The sequence below is a fragment of the Crocodylus porosus genome, unplaced genomic scaffold, assembly GCF_001723895.1.
Source record: "Crocodylus porosus isolate Cpor-Errol unplaced genomic scaffold, CroPor_comp1, whole genome shotgun sequence".
In the NCBI taxonomy this organism is placed as follows: domain Eukaryota; kingdom Metazoa; phylum Chordata; order Crocodylia; family Crocodylidae; genus Crocodylus; species Crocodylus porosus.
The window spans coordinates 60,028,689-60,052,524 of NW_017728909.1; the positions used below are offsets into that span (position 1 = coordinate 60,028,689).

At 42.5% G+C, this 23,836-nt stretch overlaps 1 protein-coding gene across 1 annotated transcript in view; it reads left to right on the plus strand.

The window, feature by feature from the left end:
* Window positions 1-23,836, plus strand: part of ADGRV1 (adhesion G protein-coupled receptor V1) — a 466,251-nt gene that overhangs the window by 78,344 nt on the left and 364,071 nt on the right. Inside the window, exons 14-21 of the mRNA XM_019532360.1 lie at window positions 911-1,091; window positions 2,698-2,861; window positions 5,041-5,164; window positions 5,566-5,832; window positions 8,982-9,108; window positions 10,647-10,864; window positions 13,676-14,419; window positions 22,114-22,487. Coding sequence (XP_019387905.1) covers window positions 911-1,091; window positions 2,698-2,861; window positions 5,041-5,164; window positions 5,566-5,832; window positions 8,982-9,108; window positions 10,647-10,864; window positions 13,676-14,419; window positions 22,114-22,487 — 2,199 coding nt within the window. The remainder of the gene's footprint in view (window positions 1-910; window positions 1,092-2,697; window positions 2,862-5,040; window positions 5,165-5,565; window positions 5,833-8,981; window positions 9,109-10,646; window positions 10,865-13,675; window positions 14,420-22,113; window positions 22,488-23,836) is intronic.

Sequence of the window (23,836 nt, forward strand, 5' to 3'; positions counted from 1 at the left end):
AGGTGTGGGATGTGGGTGCAGCAGCACTGGGAGTGGGGGCTCTGCCCTGCTGCCACTTGACCAGCCAGGGGTGGAGGGGGTGTGATGCAGCCACAGCTTGCTCCGGGTGGAAGGGAGCATGTCATGCCCACTTCCCGTTCCTACCCCGCTCTCCCCCATGCTGGCTGGCAAGCAGTGACAGGGAAGAACCCTCGCTCCAAGGGGTGATGCAGGTGCAGTAGCACTGGGAGCAGGGGCTATGCCCTGCTGCATTGCACTCCCTCCTCCCCCCGTGCTGGCTGGCCAAGCAACAGCAGGGCAAAGCCCCCATGGCTCTCCCTGCTGGGGCAGAAGCAGGCACAGCTGGAGGAGCTGTGGGAGAAGCCTCCATGGCTGCCCTGCCCAGCCCCTTCCCCCACCCAGCCTAGTCTCTGGCACTGCTGCCCCCCACTGGCCTGTGCTGAGTGTGTGGGGGGGTTCTGTCATGAACCCCCAATCCCCAGTGCCAGAGCTGGTGAGTGCAGGGCTTTTTTTGGCCAAATCCAAATTGGCACTGAATCTTCCAAGGCTGATTCAGCCAAATTGATTCAGGACGGTGATCCGAATCTAATCACTGTCCTCTGAATCAGCCAAATCTGAATCGAATACTTCCCTGTTTGCACAGTCCTAATATTTGTTGATTCAGACCTACAGTATATGATCCCAGTGCTATATCTAGAGTTACAGACCTATGGAAGCAGATGAAGTTGTCTTAACAGAGAGAAATATTCTGTGTTTTTTCTGTGCTGTATGTGCATTATACCTTTAGAAGTTAGTCTGGAAAGCACATACATACATTTCACAGTTGCGTCTCTGTGTGCGGTCTGTTCTTTTTCATGCTGTGAATTTTGTCAGTCTATGTTATTTTTCTGACCAATTTTTCCTGTTTTAGCTGGATGAGCATTATTCTGTGGTACTCAGTAGACACAGTGAGATGCCAGGCAAGTTGGGAAATGCCACAAGAGTCAATATAACCATTCTGAAAAGTGATGATCCACATGGAATAATTCAGTTCTTCCCAGATCGGCTAACAGTAACAATAAATGAAAGTAAAGGAGAAGAAGTTTATGCTGGTAAATTTTCTTTTAGCTTGATTTTAAACTCTTACCAATACCCTTGAAAATAAGAGGCAATGGAGATGGTGACTGCTTTTCCCAGTCAGAGAAATCTATGAAGAAGGCCTGTGTTACTCCCAAGAGTGCTAAATTTGAGGACAATCCCCCCCTCCCCAGTAAAATCCTAGCTTTAAAAAAGTGTAGAAAACAAAAGAAGAGAATATCAAGAAAATGCTCAAAGGAATCAAAAAATACTTGTTTGGTATATATAGCAAGGATTTCTTAGGGTGGTATCCTTTAGCAGAAGAAAAGAAGCTGTCTACTGGGAGAGCAAGGCCTACCCAGAGGAAATAGGGTCATTCTTCTCTTTCATATGTGGAATCTGGGGATCAGGTAGGCTATGATGTGTCATAAAACCGATGTCAATGTTAAGTCTTTGGTTCTTAGTGTCCAGTCAGCTTATGAATTTTTGTTCCCAAGTTTGGTTTCTAAAGGTGTTTAGTAGAATTCCTTTGAGCACAAGGATAGTGAGGTCATAAATGGAGTGATAGTTCTGTGAAGAAGCTACTCCTACTGACTTGTGGGCATCTTTGTCTTTTATATATTTTTTTCTGAGAGAGTTAATTCCAATGCGTAGTTGTTGTTTAGCTTCACTCAAATAGTTGCCTTTAGGGCATGTGGTACATTGGATCAGATACAGCACTTATTGGGAATAGCATGGGTAAGAACCATGGATTCTGAAGGCTTTATGGAAGGGGGGTGTTGATTGTAGCAGTGGAAATGTGTTGACAGGTTAAGCATTTCCTGCCCAGGCAACTTTACATCACACTCGATATCAGGGCATTGGGGAGTTGTTTGGTATAGGCACATGGTTGTAAGACACTTTTACAGATGCCTAAGTAAATAAATGTAATCTGTCTCATTCTCAAGTCCTCTGAAAACTTCTATGGGCAGAGATATAAAATTGTAATATTGTTTTAGTTTTCTTTTAATTTGGTCTCATCTTGGAAGCATATATTCTTATGCTTAACTTTAAGCATTTGACTAATCTGATTAAATCAAGGGCAGTTGTCCTAAGTAAATTAACCTTGATTGTATTACCAAGGTTTGCATAGGCTGACCTCTGCATATATGACCAAGTCCCATTCTATTGGCTGTACATTTAGATAACATATCCTCAAGGTGCTGTCCCCCTCCCCACCCCTAAAATGTTCTGATGGCTCTTGAATTTCAGTGAAGTCCCAAGAACTGAGGGTGAGTTATGCTTTGCAAGTGATACCGAGAATTTTGCAGATTAGATTCTAGTTCAGCAGTAGAGGTGCCTCATTGTCTCTTCAGTGGTATTAAATTGTAACCTAATTGAAAATGCCTTGATATTCACTTCTTTCTTATATTTGTGTGTCTTTTTATTTAGTCTATATTGGTTCTACTAAAAAGAAATCCCAGGCTATTTCTCTTTCTCTGATAATTTTTTTCAAAGTTTCTTGCTTTGATCATCATGCTTTGAGTAAGAGGCTGGACTGAATGGCTTCTTTGAGGTCCCTTCCAGCCCTGTTTATCTCTGATTCCATTCTTAATGTTTTAAGAGCGCATACTTACCAGTCTTCATGTTTGCCTTTCACAGCTGTTTACAGAATTGTAAGAAACCAAGGAAATTTTGGCAATGTAAGTGTGTCTTGGGTTGTTGATCCAGCCTGTACCAATGATATCTATCCAGAGCAAGGGACAGTTTTCTTTGGACACCAGGAATATTCCAAAAATATCACTATTTATTCATTGCCAGATGAGGTAAATCTTTTCAACATGCATACTTTTTATTTTTACTACTTTAATGTAAGAACATGTGGCCAAGGACAAACAGTTGGGTCTAAATCTTAGAAGGAAAAAGTGGCTGGTTTTGAATAGGCTAACAAGTGCAGTTGTCAGAACTTAAATGCATAAGGAAAATAAATATCTTCAATTAAAATTAAGGTTACACTAACAGGAACAGCAGAGTCTCAGAAGGTGCAGATACCCCTAAGTAAAAGAACAAAAACTAATCCCCATTCACCTCCCCTCCCCCCAAAAACGTTTCAACCCACCAACCAAAAAAACCTTAATTATTTATCTGCATCTTAATTATTTACACAGGTGGAAATGGGGAAAAATATCTCCCTTCAACCTATGCTTGGGTCAAGTAACCAGAGAGTGAGACATATAGGGTAAATACAAACATTCAAAAAACCCAAGGTAGATTTAAACTAAGTTATCTGGGTTTCTCTAAGCAGACTATGTTAGTTTGGGAGTGAACAGAACACAGGTTTGCCCTTTTGGGAGGGTCGGGGGGGTGGGGCACAAAGGGTGTTTGTGCTGACCAAGGCCAGCAGCTTGGTGGTGGTGCTCCTGCATGCTTACCAGTGTGCTGCAGACTGCCGAGGGCAGCTGAATGCAGCTGAGCAGTGGGCCACCCCTGATAGGCTGCCGGGCACATGCCTCCTCTCATTGCCCCTTTCATCTGTCAGGCAGGTGTCAGCTGCAGACAGCCAGTGGAGGGAGGCATGCTTACCCCTGCTTGCAGTGGTATGGAGGTCTCTGGGGTTTGTGGGGGTGGGAGGCCCATCCCAGGCAGGACAGGCAGGGGGCAATGGAACTTATGAGCTGCTGTGCTGGGAGGAGGTGGTGCCAATGGTGTACCCTGCATTTCTGGCCTGGGTTGACGGGACATAAAGCGTCTTTCTCCTGTCGCAGTTTCATCTGAGCCATGGGAATGTGCTGGAGTGGCTCTGGGAAAGGTTCAGAGGATTCCTCCCTCCCAACCCCTCCAAGCTGTATTTGGCTTCCCCTCCCCCCGATCCAGCACTGAGTTCCCATCTGAAACAGTTTCCCCTGGGGGGAATCGTCCAGCACAGGGTGTCCCTCCGCTGTCCTAGTTCCATCTGAGCTCTAGGGGTGTGCACTGGAGCAGCTCTGGGAAGGGTTTGGAAGATTTCTAGCCCCCTCCCCCTGCCCCCAAACCAGTGCTGAATTCCTGGCTGAAGCCATTTCCCCTTCAGCCACAACAGACTCTGATCTTTGGGCGGGAGCCATGCCCTTGCAGCTGCAGGGGAAGGGGCTTCAGCTGGGAACTTAGTGCTAGCTCTTGGGGGCAGAGCGGGAAGCCTCCAATTCCTTCCTAGAGCCACTCAAGTGCCCAGTCCTTGGTCTCGGACAGAACCATGACATGGAAGGGACAATCTGTGCCCTGCTGTTCTGGGCTGGGAATGTGGGGCGCACTGCTGGCACTATCTCCCCACAGCAGCTTGTGAGCCCTGCTCCCCCCCCGCCTCTGTCCTGCCTGCAGCTGACAGCTAGAGAGCTCAGAGGCAGGACCCCCTGAGCACTCAGCTGGAGCAGCTGAGCCTGAGCTGAGTTCCAGTGTTCCTCCCTGTGGTTGGGTGAGGGAGTCAGGGAGCACTACAGAGCAGCCTGGGATGCTGGCAGACTGCGATCTAAGGTGAGTCAGGAGGGGATCTAGTATAGAAGTTTGATAGACTGGTCTAACCTAACCTGATTCAGTCTGATACTACATCCATTCAGGTCCATCTTTGACTGGGTTCCATCGCTTTTAAACTAATCTGTGTGCCCTGAATTTCTGTTGTTACAGGTTTAGACAGGTTTCTGATAAATTATATCAGTTTGTGTAATCTCTGTATCAGGTCTAAGATCATATGCTTAAATCCCATTAACTGCATTTGGATTTATGAAAGGTTTAAATGCATTTTTGAATCAGGTAAAGAAGCTGCAGAACTGGGTTTCTGCTACTTTTTTGTGGAAGCATAGCAAATTGATAACTAACTGTTAATTTAAGTCCCATACACATGTAAGGATGGATGAATAAACCCTTAGAGATACCCGAGTTCTTGATGACCTCATTTTAGTTTCTCCAAAAAAGTAATTCATTAAATAGATTTCTACAAAGAAATTTTCTTTATGTTCTCTTCCCTTTCAGCTACCTGAAGAAATGGAAATGTTCATCATCAGCCTTTTCAATGCAACTGGAGGAGCTAGAATGGGGAACATAACAAGTGCAGTTTTACAGATCACAAGGAATGATGATCCCATTTATTTTGCAGGTTCCATTCCATTCTTTTAAAAATACAGTTGCAAATACATTAACTACAGAGAGCATTCTTATTTCCCAGACAAGAGACATGTTAAGGTCCAATCCTTTTAGCACTAGAGGCAGTTGCAAAACTTCTATTTTTCTTGGAGTATTGTGTGTGTGTGTGTGTGTCATCCAGTCTTCCATGCATCTGTCTCATTATTTCCTTTGTTCATATTGAAGTTGGATACATTGTTCTGTATATCAGTATATTCCTATGGCTGAAAATATTCACATAACTTTTCCAGAGTTTCCTTCTTGCTCACTAAGGAAATATTTTGGAGGATAACTTTTGAAGGGCTGAACTGTGGGATCTAGCACAAGAGATTCCTGTTTGAAGGCATGTAGCTGATTGTTGTTTATATGTTTCAGATCCTGTCGTTGTGAAAGTTCAGGAAGGAGATGTTGCTAACTTCACTGTTTTAAGGAATGGATCTGCTGATGTTGCTGTTGCTGTCCTGTATGCCACTGTAAATGGAGAAGCCACAGTTGAAGAGGGAGATTTCATTTCCAGTGGAAGGAGTGAGGTCCTTTTTTTTGCTGTTGGGGAAAGACAGCATAATATATCTGTTTATACCAATGAAGATGATATCCCTGAAACAGATGAAGCATTTTACATCATTCTCTTTAATTCTACAGGTTAAAACATTTGCTTGATCTAAGTAAAGTAGTAATGACTGTTGCCTGTTGTCTTGCATGAACTTATGAAGAGATAATTATACCACAAAGTATCACATATCGTGTCAACTTATCTAGACAATGAATTGTATACAGAATACTTGGATTTAGGCATAATTTCTCTCTCATGTCCAGTTGCCTAAGAACTATCTGAAGTGGCTGACACTTTCTGCAGACACAATTTTACAGTGGAACCTGGATCATTCCTATCTGGGTGATTCCTATCTGTTTAATTCATAGTGGGGTGCCAAATTAAGGATGAGATGCCCAGGTGTTTGCTGCACCCTTTACTTCAAAAGGTGTTCTTTACCACTCAGTGGGATCTCATCAGCAACCTTGCGCAGCTGAGTGGAGAAGTAGCTCCAGCTGAAATAAAAGCTACATCAAACAGCTGGAGCACCTCAGTGATGCTGTGTAGCAGTTACTGTGCAAACCTTCAGTTTTGCATGGAATAATAAACCTAGCCCTGCAAGGGAACTAGGATCTACAGCACTGTAATTCTGAATATGGATTTTTAAAAAACTTTTTATTAATAAATTAATGTACTGAAAATTAGACACATCACTGAACTGACCATAAATGTATTATTCTAAACATCTTTTCTACATCAGCCTCATGTAGAAATAACAATTTTCTTGAAATGTTGAGTATCACTATCTGGACAAATAAAACCTAGAACTGTCATATTTTGGCACAATGCCATATGAACAAGCTGATGCTGTCTCACTAATTCAGAGCTGTACATCAAAAAGATTTGTTCACATACATTTTGAACCTATTAAGCCAGAGATCCAATAAAGAAAAGGGTTATAACCTAAAAAATAAGAACTTCAAAATTTGGATTTGAGATAAAATAAGATTATGTATATTACTTTTTTATTCATCAGGGCTTCTTTTTTACAAAAAGAGAAGAGTAACCTTAATGAGACGAGTGTATTTGTGTAAGCGTGAACATTTTTTTAAAAAATTGAAAAAGAAAATCATGTAGTAGAAAAAAATATTCTTGCCATATTGTAGTTGGCTCAAGAAGCAGAGGGCCCAAAACACTTGAAATATAATATTTGTTTTTTGACTCAAAATAAGGCAGCTTGCCTGTTTCCGTAGCATACTCTATTAGGACATGGGTTTTTTTTTTTTTGTTTTTTTTAATATGGCAAACAATAAAAAAAAAAAATCATCCTATATAATCTCCCACATCTTCCTTTTCAGCCTCTTATGGGAAATATCTGGTCTTTTTCCGACTAATGATTGTACAAGATCATGAAAGAGGGCAGGTGACCCTTTTGCATAAGGTTTCTAGAACTGATATGCAAATGATAAGCTTCTGTGCTTGTTTCTGACAGGGAAAAGACTGACACACTTCTTTGAACAATTTTTCATATTGTCCTGGATCCTCAAAAATCTGTGAAGTGTCCAAAAGCAAGATCAGACAGCTGTGTCCTGATGAAAATATGGGTGGAAACTAAGAAAGATGTAGATAAAGTTGAGCACAAAGCATAGACTGCCCCATAGAGAAATTAGTTTGAAGTTGTTAATTTCTCTGTCTCTGCCTCTTAAGAGCATAAGTTTAAAAAAGGGAGAGGGATGAACAGAAAATGTTATAGGATATATGGGACTGAATGGGATTCTTGTCCTGCACCTGAGACGCTCAGGATGTATCCTTCACTGTTTGGCATGACTTCTTCCATTAGGTAGGAATTATACTGTGTTTAGGAGTTTCACTGAATCAGGTTTAAACTTCTCTTAAAATCAGAAGCTGTGTCCAGATGAGTGTGGCCAACATACCACACATTCAGCTGTTCTCTGCAATGCAGAGGAGCAGTGCAGTTTGTTTGTTTGGGTTTTTGTGGGGGAGGAGGGGTGGGTTGAGCCCTGGATATCACGAAAAAGAAAAAGAAAAAGGAGTGGCGCACACAGTGCAGCATGCGTTGCTCAAAACCGGAGCCTGGCTGGTCAGAGCCAGATTTCAGCTGTTAGCCAGGCTGTAAGCAGCAGGATTGCCACTGCTGCAGCTTCAGAAAGCCCTCAGGATGCCAGGTAAGGCTGCTGGGGCCAGCACTGGGCTGGCCTGTGCTGGCCCCAGCCTTCCCTACCCCACCCAGTGTAACTTGCTGGGTGCCAGAGGGCGTATGGCACAGGTGTTCCTTGGTGACACCTAGCAGCAGCACAAAGTGTCCTGCTGCTAATTGTTCCCAGGGAACCAAATGTCCAAGCTTGTGTGGATGTAGCCATAGAGTTGGAAGGCACCTCAGGAAGTCAATTAATCCAATCTGGTCAAGGGAGATGCGCCATGGTTGAAACCAAGTGTTTAGACAACAGTTATCTCCTCTTATTAGTCCTTACACAGTGTAGGATAGATAGAACCTATCATAGATTTTTTGCCTTTGTATTTCCTGTTATTGCATCTTTTGATTTTAATTGGATTACTTAAATTATTTGCTTTTTTTAAATGCAGGTTTTCCTTGCCAACCGCTGGGATTAGGTTCCTGAAAGTTCCTGTGGTTAGCAAAGCCGTGGTTGGCAAGACAAAAGGCTAAATATATAGGGGGTGTACATCAGGATCTGGGGGAATGCCTGTTCACCAGAGCGCCCCAAGGGATGACAAGGTCAAATGGTCACAAGCTCCTCCAAGACCTTTTAGGAAAAACTTCTTTACTGTCTGAGCCCCCAGGGCCTGGAATAGACTCCTTCCAGAGGTGGTGCAAGCACTTACTCTGGACTCTTTTAAGAAACACTTAGATGCTTATCTTGCTCGGATCCTTTGACCCTAGCTGACTTCCTGCCCCTGGGGCAGGGGGCTGGACTCAATGATCTTGCGAGGTCCCTTCTAGCCCTAATGTCTGTGAAATCAACGAAATCTTATGGGAGAAAAGGTAGGTGGCGGGTTGATGTGTGGCCACGGAAAACTGTATACACTGTGGTAGCTGAAATGATATATGGAATATTAAGCATGGACTCTCAAAACTGTGGTTGGCAAAACCCTGGTTGGCAAGGGAAACCTGTATGCATAAAATATCTGAATTTGATTAGAAAATAACCCTGACTTTAGAGATTAGTAAAGCGGCTTTCTGTTTTTGTTGAAAACAAGTAAATAAATCCTCCATCTTTAGGTGACACTGTGGTCTACAAATCTGGAATGGCTACAGTTATCATTGAAGCTAATGATGATCCTAATGGCATTTTCTCTTTGGAATCTATTGACAAGGCAGTGGAAGAAGGCAAAACTACTAGTTTTCTGTAAGTAATGATTATAACAATCTGTTTAGATTTTCAAGAAATATTATAGATAATATTTTATTGGAAATGCTTTGATCATACTGCAGACTTGCCAGTACAATAGTCTTTGTTTTTATATAGAATTTAAAGGAAAATATGTATTTGAAGTATCAAATATAATGTATGTTTACAGAACAATATCCAAACAAAAACAATTCAAGTATATGGTAAGTGAAGGAGGTGTAAGTATGATTACAACAACGATTGGTATTCACTGTAGGTATGAAAAATTCAAGTAGAATGTTGGAAGGAAAAAGAAAATCCTCTGAAAACCAAATGGTTTCTTTTTCAGCTGTTGATTTTTATGGTGAGATGCCTAGTAATCCGTGAACCTGGTTCCGAAAATTTACCCCATTTCATTGCTTCATTCTTTTTTTTTTTATACTTCATTTTGTTTCACTTACCTGTTACAAATGATGTTGACCTTCACAGTCCACATTAGATACCTCTCTAGGCTAAAATGACCTGAAACCATCCCCTGAAAACAAAGCTTATTATCCATATACCCCTCCCCACCCCCATAGTGATTATGGAACAGAAGGGATTAAGAAACTGGGTTTTATTGACAGGTGGCCCTTGTTACTTGCCAGGAGAATCAGCATGAGCTGCTGGGTGATTATTCCCCCCCTCCTCGGAAGGGAGCAGGCAGAGGTAAACTAGAGATGTTGTGGCCAGGATGCTAGTCTGAGAAGGTTGATTCTTTATATTTTTATTATTTTTTTTCTCTTGATTCTTTTCTTGGATAGAAGCATGCGACTGGAACTCTCTATAGAAAGTCTTTGTATTTATACTGGGAAAGGGGCATGTCTTTTCTGAACCTTAGCTGAATAGATATTATATTTAGCTTAGGTCTGAGGTATAGGAACAGATGGAAGTCTCCTCTAAAAAAAAACCTAACCAACTGGGTATAGGTGTACTAGCTGGTACTGGTATATTGGTAAATGAGTGAAGCTGAAAAACTGATACCACGGAAGGGGTGGGAAAAAAAGAGTTTGGCCTCTAAGGGCCCTGAACCGCAAAAATTACGAGATGCAGAACTCCTTTTATATCCTTAATAATGCAAGATCAGCTCTTATGTAGATTTCAGATCCTGATTTGTATAGGATGGTTTGGATAAGGATGGTCCTGCCTCAGGCAGGGAATTAGACTACATGACCTCTGGAGGTTCCCTCCAGCCCTACTTCTCTATGATTCTGTATGATAAGGTGTATTGCTGTGCAACTTAAAAACATTGTAGTGTGGTGTACACTTATTGAGAGGTCATAGTAGGTATTTTTGAAGGAATGTATGAGATGTGCCTGTATACTTGAGGTAGAATTCAACCATGAGGCCGTAAGCCTTCAAGAGTAGATTGCTTATACTGTCTGTGAATGAATTATTTGGAGAACTATAAATTGCATTTGATTATACAGAAGGTCTGCACCTGGATTTCTTTTGTTCTTGTATACTGTTTGATACATGCCTACCACAAACCTCATTGTGCCCAATTCATTGCACAGGATTATAAGGCACAGAGGACACTTTGGCAATGTTTCCTTGACCTGGCAGCTGTTTAAGAATGATTCTTCTCTGGAACCAGGACAAGAATTCTATGAAACATATGGGACTGTGTGGTTTTTGGATGGTGAAGCATCAAAACCAATAACTCTTCATGCTATTCCTGATAAAATTCCTGAATTCAATGAATTTTATACTCTAAAATTGGTGAATGCCTCAGGTAACTTTATCTCTTCTATTTCTTCGTCTACGCTTAGACCTTCTATTATAAAACTCTCCTATTATAAAACCAGATGAATGTTAAGCTTTAAATATGGAAAGCATCATGGACATAGCCCTAGCTGTTTATATTTTTTCTTTATAATTCACCGTTTTCCTAAGCCAAACATTTACTTTTTATTTTAATATACTCACAGCTTGATCCAGCACAGTAAGACAGTTTGTTACTAGATTATTGGGTTTTTTATGAGAAATTGCATTCAAATTGTTTCAAATATAGGCAACTGTTTGGTGACTTCTGAAATACAGAACTTTGGGCAGAAGAATGCCATTGTTACTATGGTTTACAACAACCCTGCCACAATGTGGCTAGTCCCACAAAGGTGAATGGGTGAGGCTACAGTGAAATTCTTGTAGACATAACTGCTGCTGCTTCTAACAACTAGGGCTTATGTTTAAAAATTTTTTTTTTTTTTTACTGACAAAGTTTTTCTGTGCCCAGAAGCAATTGAAAATTCCCCTGACCTTTTCCCAACCAATTGCCAGTGACTTAGCATTTCAGGTAGTTCAATGAACTAATTCCATAACTCCACAGATGTATGGTATAGATTTACAACCAATAAAACTAGTCTTTTATTTTTAAACATTAAGTTCTCTGTTAATAATGATGATCTTCCTGTTATAATTACATCTATACCTTAAAAAACAAAACAAACGGGGGGAGGGGGGGTAAGCTGTTTGGTAGGCACACAGGCTAAGTAAAGACAGTCAAAAAATCGATTTAGTCTTTGCAGGTTAGTTTAAGTTGCCCAAATTGAACCTATAAGCAAATGAACAGACATTCACTTTTGATTCAGGAAATGCAGCTACATGTCTGCAGTAGCTCAAGCCAGAAGCCAGGGAGAGCTAGAGCATGTCTGCTGGCCACAGCCAAAAGGAAGGGAAGAGAATCCCTCCGAGGCTTCCCTGCCTCTTCCTGTTTCAGAGGAGGGGTGTGGGCAGGCACGAGCCGGGCTAGCTTGCTGGAGAGTGGAGACCCTAGCCCAGGTCTGCCTGGTCGGGGCAGTGCCTACTAGGTTTCTTCCTCCAACCCTGTGCTGGGGAGGAGAGGAGTCCCTGCTGAGGTGGGGAGGGAGAAAGGTATTGGCACTGAATTCATAAAAGCCTGAACAAAAATAGTCCTGAAGCAAATATGTATTGAACGCAGTACTTTGCAACCTCAAGCGCAGGACAGAACAACCAAAACCCTTTGCCTAAACTAAGATACAGGCCAGGAAAACAGTGAGAGTGCATGCGGCGTAGTCTAACTTGAAATGGAATGTAATAAACCAAAAAGACATGAGAAACCTTGCATAAGTCTTACGTAATCCCGAGGGCAGAGCATCTCCTTACAGCCAGGTATGCAGAAAGTCCTTGCTTAGATATTCCAGTCTCCCACCCTTTACAAGTTCTGCTTTATAAGGTAAATGTAGTTCTCTGCTTTCTTTGTTCATACTGGCTTAAGCTCTCTGGGACCCTCTCCTGTTCTGGGGAAGCTGAGGGGACTTATGCCCCCTCCCCTTGTCCTTCAGTCTGCTTGCTTCAGTCTCTGGCAGAGATGGGAGGTGGTGGAGTCTGCTGGTTTTCTGCCATTTGTAAATGTAGTTCTCTGCTTCCTTTGGTCACAAAAGCAGTCCAGGACCCTTTCCTGTTCCCCTAGCTCTATCTCCAGCACATACATGTGAGGATTGTGTCCAGTCTTTGCCAATGCCTCCCATCTCTCAGTCTGCTCCTGCAGGGCTTGGTGCCCTGAGCTGTGGAAGTGGGGATTAAAGCCCTTCCCATACCCCACCTAGGGTTTGCCTGGGGGGAGCAGTCCTTCTCAGGCTGTTGCCTGCCCATGCCCCATGCCCTGCTCCAGCAAAGAACAGACAGTGTGGGCAGCACATTGGGCTGGGGAAGTGAGAATTAAAACCCCTCTGAGGCCCCAGCGGGGTCCCCAGCCAGGTTTCCCACCCCCTTGTCAGCTAAGCCCTCACTGATCCAGCTAGAGACCAGAGGTGTGGGGTCAACCCTGCCATCGTAGCCTAGCACTGAAAAGCATGTTTGGGTGCTGGGAGACTCTGATTTAACTTAAACCAGGAAGGGGTCTGGGACAGAAGTTCCATAAACCACTTGGACTTCAGTCAGATAAGTCTGATGCTACATTTAGCCAGGTTTACCTTAACCCAGTTTTGGCCATTTTGAAACTGGTTTATGTGCACTGAACTTCTGTTCTGTTACAGGTTTAAACCAGTTTCTTATCACTTAAACCAGTTTATATGTAAGTTCTGTCCCTAGTTGCAAGGTGTGTTTTGTTATCCAGCTCTGAACTGTATTTCATTTATGTACTCTTTGTGGTTCGGAGGCAATGGGCCAAATTTTGCCCTCATATATCCCAGTGGAAAACTAACATATTTGCTATACATTTAAATAAAATGTAGCCCATTTTCTCTACCAACTTAAACAAAATTGATCTTACTGGCAAATTCAGAAGAATTGTGGATATGCTATTTTTGCTGAAAATGCCTCTGCTTATTCCATACTTAACACATTTATAATGTGGGTTTATGGTTCTATTTAAAAATACACTGTTATGCTAGTTTTTAATTAATAATTCTGAGGCAACATTTTATTCATTGCCCAACATTTTACATATTTCCTTTATCAAGAAACGCTAGCTCCCTGTAAAATAATTTATAAAAAGCAATCTTTGGTTGCCTGGATGGGCTTGTCTTTATACTGCTGTATGGAGTAGGAGTCGCATTAAATTCTGTTTTAATTTACATCACAGGTGGGACTCCAGGCCCTGGTGGCCAGTTAGCTGAAACCAACCTTGCTGTAACTGTAATGATCCCATTCAATGATGACCCTTTTGGAGTCTTTGTCATAGATCCAGAGAGCCAGGACAGGGAGATAGCAGAAGATGTTCTCTCTGAAGATGATCTCTCCTGTATTACAAACTTTACAATTTGGAGGCAGCAGGGCACCTTTGGAGATGTCCAGATTGGCTGGGAAATATTGTCTGGTGAATTCCAAGCAGGACTACCACCAATGATGGACTTCTTATTGCTCGGCTTGTTCCCTGCTTCGGTACAGTCACAACCTCACATGAGACGTCATCACAGTGGAACTGATGCTTTGTACTTCAGTGGAAATGAGGATGCCTTTGGGATTGTTGGCCCTGAGTACCAGGACAGCACAAATAACACACTTGCCAATTTTACATTTTCAGCTTGGGTGATTCCTAACCCTAATAGTGATGGGTTTATAATAGCAAAGGACAATGGAAATGGTACCTTATATTATGGTGTGAAAATCCAAACCAATGAATCCCATGTTACTGTTATGCTTCACTATGCAACGTTGGGATCTAACGTTACATATGTGGCTAAGAAAACTATCATGAAATACCTGGAGGAAAATACTTGGCTTCACCTTCTGATTACCTTGGATGATGGAATAATTGAGTTTTACATAGATGGCAATCCAGTGACTGGTGGAATGAAGAGTCTGAAGGGAGAAGCAATTGCTAATGGTAAGCCAACAACCTTAATTTCTTTTCTATAAAAAATTCTGCACTAAATAAAAAGTAGACATCAAATATTGAAATAAATTGCCATATATGCTAGTTTGTTAAAGAAAAATCTCAAGAGAACTCCCTTTTAGCTTTTCAAAAAAATCCCCAAAAACATATGGCTATATAGTTGGGCAACTTATGATGAAGTGGAGCTGACACTATGTACAATTTGCTAATAAAATTCTATCTACTCTAATATTGGGTTTAAACTAAGTTAATATGTTTAACAATTTCTTTCAGGGCTTAGATCTACTTGAGTACGGATTCAATAATAAGGTTTTGGTTGTAGCAGTGTTGGTCTAAGGACAGTAATGTTGTCCTTATCAAATAATACTTTTTTTTTTTTTAAATTCTGCTGAAAGTTAGGCCTATTCCTATTCAAAACCATTCAAAGTCAAAGAAAACATTTTCATCATCTAGTCTGTCTTCACCACACTAGTCATGGAAATGCACTCAGCAATTCCTGTATCAAAACCAATGGTATGGGATTGAATTACCTTCATCTCATTTTTATTTTTTTGCTTTCTCTTGATTGGAGCCTGAGGATCAAATTTTGTTTTCCATTAATAGTAGAATATCACCATCAAAATTAATGGGCCTCCATTTAGATTTATAGTGTGACAGCTGAGAGGACTTTTTCTATTCTGTTTTTAAAACAAAGAAACTTGAGACTGCTGAATACTTACATTCTTATACCTTCTATGAAATGTTAAAGTGTATGAGGTATGCACAGTAGGAAAATGCTTGTTAGGTGTGACTGACATACATTGCCCTAATCCAGTAGTTCTTAAACTTTTTCGGCTCAAGGCGCATCCTCCATTGGACTTAAGCTGTTGTGAATGGAGTGGCACACAATTTCAAAAACTAATTTATGTGTCAGTACTTATCTCCTTGCAGGGGGGCTGTGCAGTTGGGATGGGGGGATTGTTCAGGCAGGGATTCGACTGAACTTGGTTTATATGCTTATTTCCTGATGCTCCCCAGGGTCTAGCGACAGAAATTAAACAAACTGGTAAAACCGGTTCAGATCTGTAACACAACAAAAGATCAGTGCATGTAAACTGCTTTCAAAATGGCTGAAACCAGTTTAAAATCAACGTGGATAGATGAAGTCTCAAACTGAACTGATTTAGGTTAAATTGGTTTATTGAACTTCTCAGATCCCCTCTAGATTCAAATGAACTCAGTCTCCCAGCATCCCAGGATGCTTTGTACCTCCCTTGCAAACCCTGCCACTCCCCTCACAGGATGGGCTGGCTCTAGCCTGTCTGCTGTAGCTGAGCAGGGAAGTGTGCTCTAGCTTCCCTGCTTCTAGCCTGAGCCAGCGCAGGCATGTGGCTGTCTTTCCGGAATCAAAAGTGATCGTCTGTTCACTTGCTTATTAATTTAATCTACGTGGCTTAGACTAACCTGTGAAAATTGAACTGATTCAGCCTCAGGCTTTTTTGACTGTACTTAGCCAGGGTGTCTTGGCACCCTGGATGAGAATCACTGCGCTAATCAAACACTTCAGTTGCACAGATTTGATGTTATCTTTTCTTAGATAGAAAAGCTTTTAGGTAAGATTTAAACTCAGAAAAGACCATATACAAAAATGAAAAGACTATCAAAATACATCTTTAAAATAGTATATATACTGGCATCATTCTTTTCTAGCTGCTTTTTCTGGCTGCTATACCCACCATGCCCCATTTTATCATCTTAGAAAAGAGAAAAAATGAGGACAAGGCCTCTGTGCCCATAATAAGGATATTTGCGTGATGCAGCTACGAGAATGCAGTTGCCCTCTTCCTTTCTATCTATGGTGGAGAGTTTTGACAGTTGCAAGAGAGGGGGGACTGGTACTTGAGGATCCTCCCATTGTAGCTCCAGCTGGTGATTCATGTCTGAGTCAGCAACTGGTAGTTTCTCTCTGAAACATAGAACTGGAAGGGACCTGTAAGATCATCATGTCTGGTCCCCTGCCATGAGAAGGAAGTTACTGGGCTCAGATGAGCTGGACAAGGTACCTGTCCAGCTTCATCTTGAACAACTCCATTGAGGGTGACTGCACCACTTATGCTGGGAGTGTGTACCAGTTTCTGGTGACCCTTACAGAGAAATTTTTTTTTTCTTACGTCTGGCCTGAATTTACTCTCTATTAGCTTATGCCCATTGGTCCTCATCCTCTCTTGAGGTGCCTTTCTGAAGAGTTGCTCCCTTAGATCTTGATACTCACCCTTGACGTACTTATACGTCAGCTATCAGGTCACCTCTCAGCTGTCTCTTGCTCAGACTGAACATGCCCAGTCCTGGAGTCTCTCCCCATAGGGCTTATCCTCCATGACCTTAACCAAGCTTGTCCATATTTTCCTTGAAGTGCGGTGCCCAGAAATGGACACAGTACTCCAGCTGAGGCCTCACCAATGCCAAATAGAGAGGGAGGAGCACCACCTTCCTGGATCTGTTGGCCACACGTTGGCGGATGCGTGTCAGAGGTCTATTTGCCCTTCTTGGCAACCTCATCACACCATTGGCTCATGTCCATCTTCAGGTCAGTTGTGACCCCCAGGTCTCATTAAGATGTGCGAGCCAGTGGACCGACATCCATTGTGTAGTTTTCAACCTTTTTTAGTCTAAGTATCCTTGGCAGCTGGATACTGAGCAGAGGGGTTGGGTAGCACATGGCCAGATGCTGAGCTCGAGGGGGTGGTGTGCAGCTGGACAAGGCGAGGCAGGGATGGAGCACTGTTGCCTCCCAGGAGCAGGGCTGGGGTGGGGTGGGAAAGCTCACTGGCCTGGGGTGAGGGCAGGAGTGCCCCTCTGTGGAGCAGGGAAGCTCACTGGGCTGGTGTGTAGTGGCAGGTACTGTGTGTGAGCTTCCCTACCCTGCAGAGGGGTGCATCTGCCTTTGCTCCTGGGAGGCAGTGACGCTGTGTCCTCACCTGCCTGTGTGTACACCCTAAGACTGGTACACATACCCTCGGTTGACAACCCCGGTGTAGTTATGAAGGGGGTTCTTCCTACCCAGATGAAGGGCCTTGCACTTTTCCCTGTTAAACCTCATCTGATTCCGTTCCTCCCATGAATCCAGTCTGTCAAGGTCATCCTAGATCTTTACCTTATCCTCTAATATGCCCACATTTCCCCACAGCTTGGTAGCATCCATGCACTTAATCATTGAGCTTTCCACCCCCTCGTCCAGATAAGTATATCAAAGACCATAGGTCCAAGCACCAAACCCCTGGGGGACACCACTGGAGACAGTCCTCCAGGATGAAGCCATTGATTACAACAGTCTGGGAGCGGCCTCTAAGCCAGTTGTCCACCCACTTCACTGTAGACTAGTCCAGCTCAGTACCCTCCAGTTAGTTTGAGAGAAGTTCGTGGGAAATGGAATTAAAGGCTTTACTTAAGCCTAAGTAAATGATGTCAACCTTGTGTCCCTTGTCCAGATGGTTAGTAACCTGGTCATAGAAGGATACTAGGTTTGTCAGGCATGATCTACCCTTGACAAAACTGTGCTGGTTGCTTCTTAACACCCCATCAGTTACCAGCTTGTAATTGATGGCCTCCTTAACAATTTTTCAAAGATTTTTATCTAGGATTGAAGTCAAGTTGACTGGTGTGTAGTTTGCAGGGTCATCGCTCTTTCATTTCTTAAAGATGGGGACCACATTGGCCCTCTTCCAGTCATCTGGGACCACTCCTGAGTTCCATGACTCTTCAAACAACTTGGCCAGTGGCAGGGCTATAAATTCAGCCAGTTCTTTTCAGGAGTCTGAGGTGTAGGTCGTCTGTCCCAGCAGACTTGAAAGTGTCCAAGTGTTGTAGGAGATCCCTCACTGTGTTGTAGGAGATCGCTCACTGTTCAGGACTGGTTTCATTTAATCTGTTGCCTTCCCCATGTTCCCTGAGCCTCTGGCCAGGCAAACAGCACCCATTTGACTTCAGGAATACTGATGTGAAGTATGTATTTAGGAATTCTGCCTTTTTGTGGGCGTTGACTGTGGGCTGCCCCTGAGCATTCAGTAGGGGTCTCACAGTGGGTTTTGTTTTTTTTGTTTTTTTTCTCTTGCTCCCTGTATATCTGTAGAAGAACTCTTTGTTGTCTTTATGCTGGTTGCCAGCTTGATTTCCATGCCTGCCTTAGCTTTTTGTGTCTTGTGTCTGCAGGCCCTGGCGATACTGGTGTATTCCTCTCTGGTTGCTGACCCGTTCTTCCATTGTTTATCTGATTTTTCTTTCTTTTTCAGTAGCTCTGTAATATCTCTGTTGAGCCAAGCGGGTCTCTTGGTTCCTTTCCCACTTCTTGTCTGCCTGGAGATGGCCTGTTTTTGAGCTGTGAGAATTGCCTCCTTAAAGAATCACCACCTAGACTCCCAAATCATTCAGTTGCTGGTTGCAGAGGGCCTTTCCAACTAGCTTCTTGAGTTTGCCAGAATCTGCCTTCCTGAAATCTAGGACTTCTGTTTTGCTGATTGATTTCCCAGTTTTATGGTGGATGGTGAACCTTATCAGGTCATGATCACTGTTGCCCACTGTACCACCAATCCTCAGGTCATTTATGATGTCCTCCCCCTTGTTCAGCACTAAAACCAGAGTGGTTTTACCCCTAGTAGGCCCCTCCACAACCTGTGTCAGAAACAGATAGTATGTTGTTGCCAAGAAGTTGGCTGACCTGCTGGATGTGGCTGAGTGGTACTCCAAACAGATATCAGGGTAGTTGAAGTCGTCCATGACTATCATGTCTCTAGTGCAAACTGCCTCAATCAGGTCTCCAGAGAATGCCTGATTGTAGTCCTTTCCTTGGGAGGGAGGCCTGTAGTAGACTCCCACCATCAGGTCTGTCTCTCCTGATTCTCCCTTGTATCCTGACCCAGAGGGTCTCAAGGGACCTTTCCCTGCTGTCAAGTGTGACCTGCAGGGAGGGGTACCACTCTTTCACATAGACGGCCACACGTCCTCCCTTCTTCCTGACCTGATCCTTCCTGTAAAGCCTATAGCCCTCAATATTCACTGCCTAATCATGTGTTTCATCCCACCAGGTCTCTGTCAACCCAATCAGATTTAATTCCTCATCAATCAGAAGGAATGCTGGTTCCTCTTGTTTATTTCTCATGCTTCTGGCATTCCCATAAAGACACCTGAGTTCCCCCCTAGTCACCTCAGGTTTTCTGTCACGCTGCCTTTGTCTCAAGATATTAGTATTTATGTGGATGTCCATTGCTTTAATGCTGTCCCGTGTGCCATTGTGTCTAGAGGATTCATGCACAGCAGTGGAACCTTTTCCCTAGCCCCAGATGTGCCTAGTCTAAAGCCCTTCTCAACAAGTCCTTGACTCCCATAGTGAAGAGCTTCTTCCTGCTGCCTGTGAAATGAATACTGTCCCTTGCATGTAGACCACTGTAGTTAAACTGCAGACCAAGGTTGAGGTATCCAAAGCCCACATGGTTTCACCATCTCCTAAGCCTTCAGTTGACCTCCTTGATGCACTCCTCCCTCCGATGGCCACAGCCTCTGACCGGGAGGATTGAGGAGAAAGACCAGTTGTGCTCCTAGGTCCTTGAGCTTCGTCACCTGTAATTACAGGTGAAGAGAGCTGCCTGTAATTTGTTGGTTAGGCTACCAGATACTCAGATGGCTGACTGGCTGATAAAGACATCAGCAGAAACCAGAGGTATGACCTGTGGCACTGAAATAGTATTCACTGTCCCCTGTCACACCTTGATACAGCTGTCTCAAGATGGGTCATGTGTAAAACAGTTTAAGGCAACCTGGACTGAAATGCAAGGATTTTTACCCTGATACAGAGTAATTAGCATGGACATGCTCTGTCATTGCACTGCAGCCAATATAAATCAGTCACAAAAAATGCAAACAAGTGAGAGAGCTGACCTAGACCACACACAGACATTTAGTTTTTCCTCAATTGCTGATTTCACAGGGGAAACCACAAGTGTAAAGACATTCAGGATTTTTCTCCCGAGCAAAAATAACCTAGGAACAACCAGGGTTTCTCCTGGGAGAATGAATGCTTGCAGACATCTTCTTTTGAGAAAAGCCACTGCAGTCTTCCAGCAGCCCAAGCTGTTTTGTGTCCCTGTCTCACCTCCCCTTTTCCCTCTCCACCTGGGAACAGCGTGTTGCTAGATAGACTCTGCTGCTGCAGCTGAGTATGGAGGGAGACTGGCGGTTAGGGTCAGGCAATCAGGGCTGCCCTGTGCACTGTTGCATTCTGTGTCCAGGCAGACTGAGGGAGCTATCAGTGCATACTGGCTGCACAGTGTCAGCATGGCAAGCTCTCTGCTCTTCTAGGGACAGCATTTGAATGTCTGTTCAGGTGTCTCTTGGTAGGTTTTTCTCCTAGGAGAACAAAACTGGGAGAATTCTTTCAGATTACTTGAATATGTGTATAGATGCCTAAACACAGGCTTTGCAGATTTTAGTCATTGTGTAATCCTCCGTTGGTTCTGTACTATTGTGTGGTTATCCAGGATTTTAATTCTGCTCTGTTACTTTTCCCCCTTTTGCACTGAGCACTTGCTTATTTTTCCTAACTGCATAGCAGCTAACACTTATAACTTGACTTGCTTATCTTTAATAGTTTAGAACATCCAAATAGTTTAGTGGCCTCTCGACATCTGGCTTGTGGGTGGCGGGTGAAGGGAGGGAAGGAAACGGGGAATATATTACCCTGAGAGCAATACATTTCAACAGAAGCTTTTTATTTTACACGTGGAGGCTTTGTGTAGATAAAAACACTAATATTATTCATGGGATTTTAAAAACTAATAAGTCAGGTGAATGACCTTGAGGAGTAGGGTAATAGAAACGGGATGGAATTTAAGAGTACAAAGTGCAAGGGCTAATAACAATTTCTGTTATAAGATGGCAGCTCATCACTTGGAGACAAGTGAGAAAGACCTCATTGTCCTAGTCAATCATAGGATGACTATGAACCAGCAATGTGATGTGGCAGGGAAAAAGCAAATGCAATCCTAGAATGCATCAGAAGAATGATTTCCCGTACAGACAGGGAAATATTAATGCTGTTGTAAATGGCACAAGTGAAATTTCATTTGGGATACTGTATACAATTCTGGTCACTCACATGTAAGAAAGATTAATTCAGCTCAAAGAAGTGGGAAGAGGGCCTGGTTGGGTGACTAGAGGAGTTGAAGAACCTGTCTTACCAGAAGACTAAAAGAGTTAAGGGTATGATTGTCTCTATATATATATATATCAGGCTGGTAGAGACAAGGGTGAGAGTACATATGTTTAAGCTAAAAGACAACGTTAGCACAGGAATAAGTGGGTATAAACTAGCCATGAATAAATTTAGTATGGAAAGTAGAGACAGTTTTCTAACTATCAGAGCAGTGAGGCTTTAGAACTTGCCAGAAGGGGTACTTGGAGCAACGCGTCTTAATGTTAAGATGGACTTTGAGCAGTTTCTGAAAGGGGCTTTATCATGTCGTGCCTGCAATTGCATTGTGAACAAGCAATGCCCTCCAGTATTTTGCTTCTAAGAGAAGATGGTTGTTGACATACCAGTTTCTTGTCTGGGGACTATAAAGGGTTAACCATTGACTTTAACAGGAACAGTTACTCATTTACACACTTTGGGGGGAAATGAATTAAATTATTGTCAATTTTTCTCTCTTGTCTAGGTCCTGGGATAGTGAGAGTTGGTGCAGGGATGAATGGTCATAGCAGGTACACAGGTTTCATGCAGGACGTAAGGCTTTATGAGCGTAAATTAACACGACCAGAAATCTATGAACTTCATGCAACTCCTGCAAAGAGTGACATGCACCCCATCTCCGGGTATTTGGAATATCGACAGGGAGAGACCAATAAATCGTTTATTGTGTCTGCAAGAGATGACAAGGAGGAGGAAGGAGAAGAGTTATTTATACTTAAGCTTATCTCTGTGCGTGGGGGAGCTCGAATTTCGAAAGACAATACTACAGCAAGATTAAGAATACAAAAAAGTGATAATGCCAATGGTTTGTTTGGCTTCACAGGTGCATGTATTCCTGAGGTAAGCTGGCTCTCAAAAAATCATGGCTGAAAGTCTGGCCTCAGTGAAGTCAGTGACAAAGCTCCATTGCATTTCAGTGGAGCCAAGATTTCGTGTAATTGGTTCTTGTGGCTGATTAAGCAAAATTATCTGACTTCAATAATCCCTGTATTGTCTTTGGTAGTCCTGTATCCTTTTATGATCCTACTTGTGTGGTTTTTAGTGGTGTTTTTTAAAATAGTTCATAACATATATTTGTTTTGAAAATTTGCACCTAAAAAGAGATGAGTACTACAAAATAAATTAGTACTGATATATTCTTCACTTGTTTCACATATCTGTGATTGATTAAATATTAGGGTAAAAGAGTTCCTGCCTCCCTTTCCCTCCTCCCGCAGTCCTCCAAACCTAAATTGGAGGGGAAGCATTTTAACGGTTACCCTTTTAAGTTCTTTATAGTATTTTCACGGTTTCAAAAGTTAGTAGTTTGTAGAGTACTAATGAGAAAGTAACACTAAATGGTTTTATAGTTGAGAACTTTCATGTCCTTTCTATTACATTATCCCTGTTTTGAAGCCTTTATGATATGTTTGGATGTATTGTTTTTGGTTTGAATGAAAGCGGTTTTTCAGAAGTGCCTGCCATATGCTATGAAAATAGACTCTTTCAGGTCCGATTGCGATACAGTCTGATACCACAGATCATCTCCCAAGCATGGAGCAGAATTAAAAATGAATAGGAGATATTAATTGTTCAGCACTTACCTTACATCTCTTTCAGCAGGAAAACTAATGCTGATGTTGTAAATATACAACATTCTTTTAGCATGGGCTTATCTGCATTGTGTACATATCTGTCTAGTTGTGAACAAAGTTATTTTCAGTATATGCTTCAAACTGTCATACAAAGTTGCATATAATAGATGCTATACATCTTAAACCTTTTGAAAAATGCAGGTTCTAAGTAATATTATGTTCTATTATTCATTCTATTATTCAACTAGGTTTATTTCCTATAAAGAATATATTATAGCACACAGTACTTGCCCTTTACCTATCATCATCGAGAAAAAATATAAAAGAGGAAAATACAGTCTGTTTAGTTCATGTAGCATATTTAATTCTGGAGAAAGCCAGAATTGTTTTAGTGACTGAATTGCTAAAGGGAATGTAAAATATATTGTCATATCTAATTTTAAGGAAGTCAATGACAGCTCACCTATTCACCCCCAACTACAAGAGGGGTGAAGATCTGTGACCAGATCTTCCCATGCTCTAGTGATACTTGCCGAGTTGATATTTCTTCCGGTAATATTAGAAACCAGTGCAAATTAGAGCAGCACTTGGGTTGTTCTCAAAAGTATCGAGGCC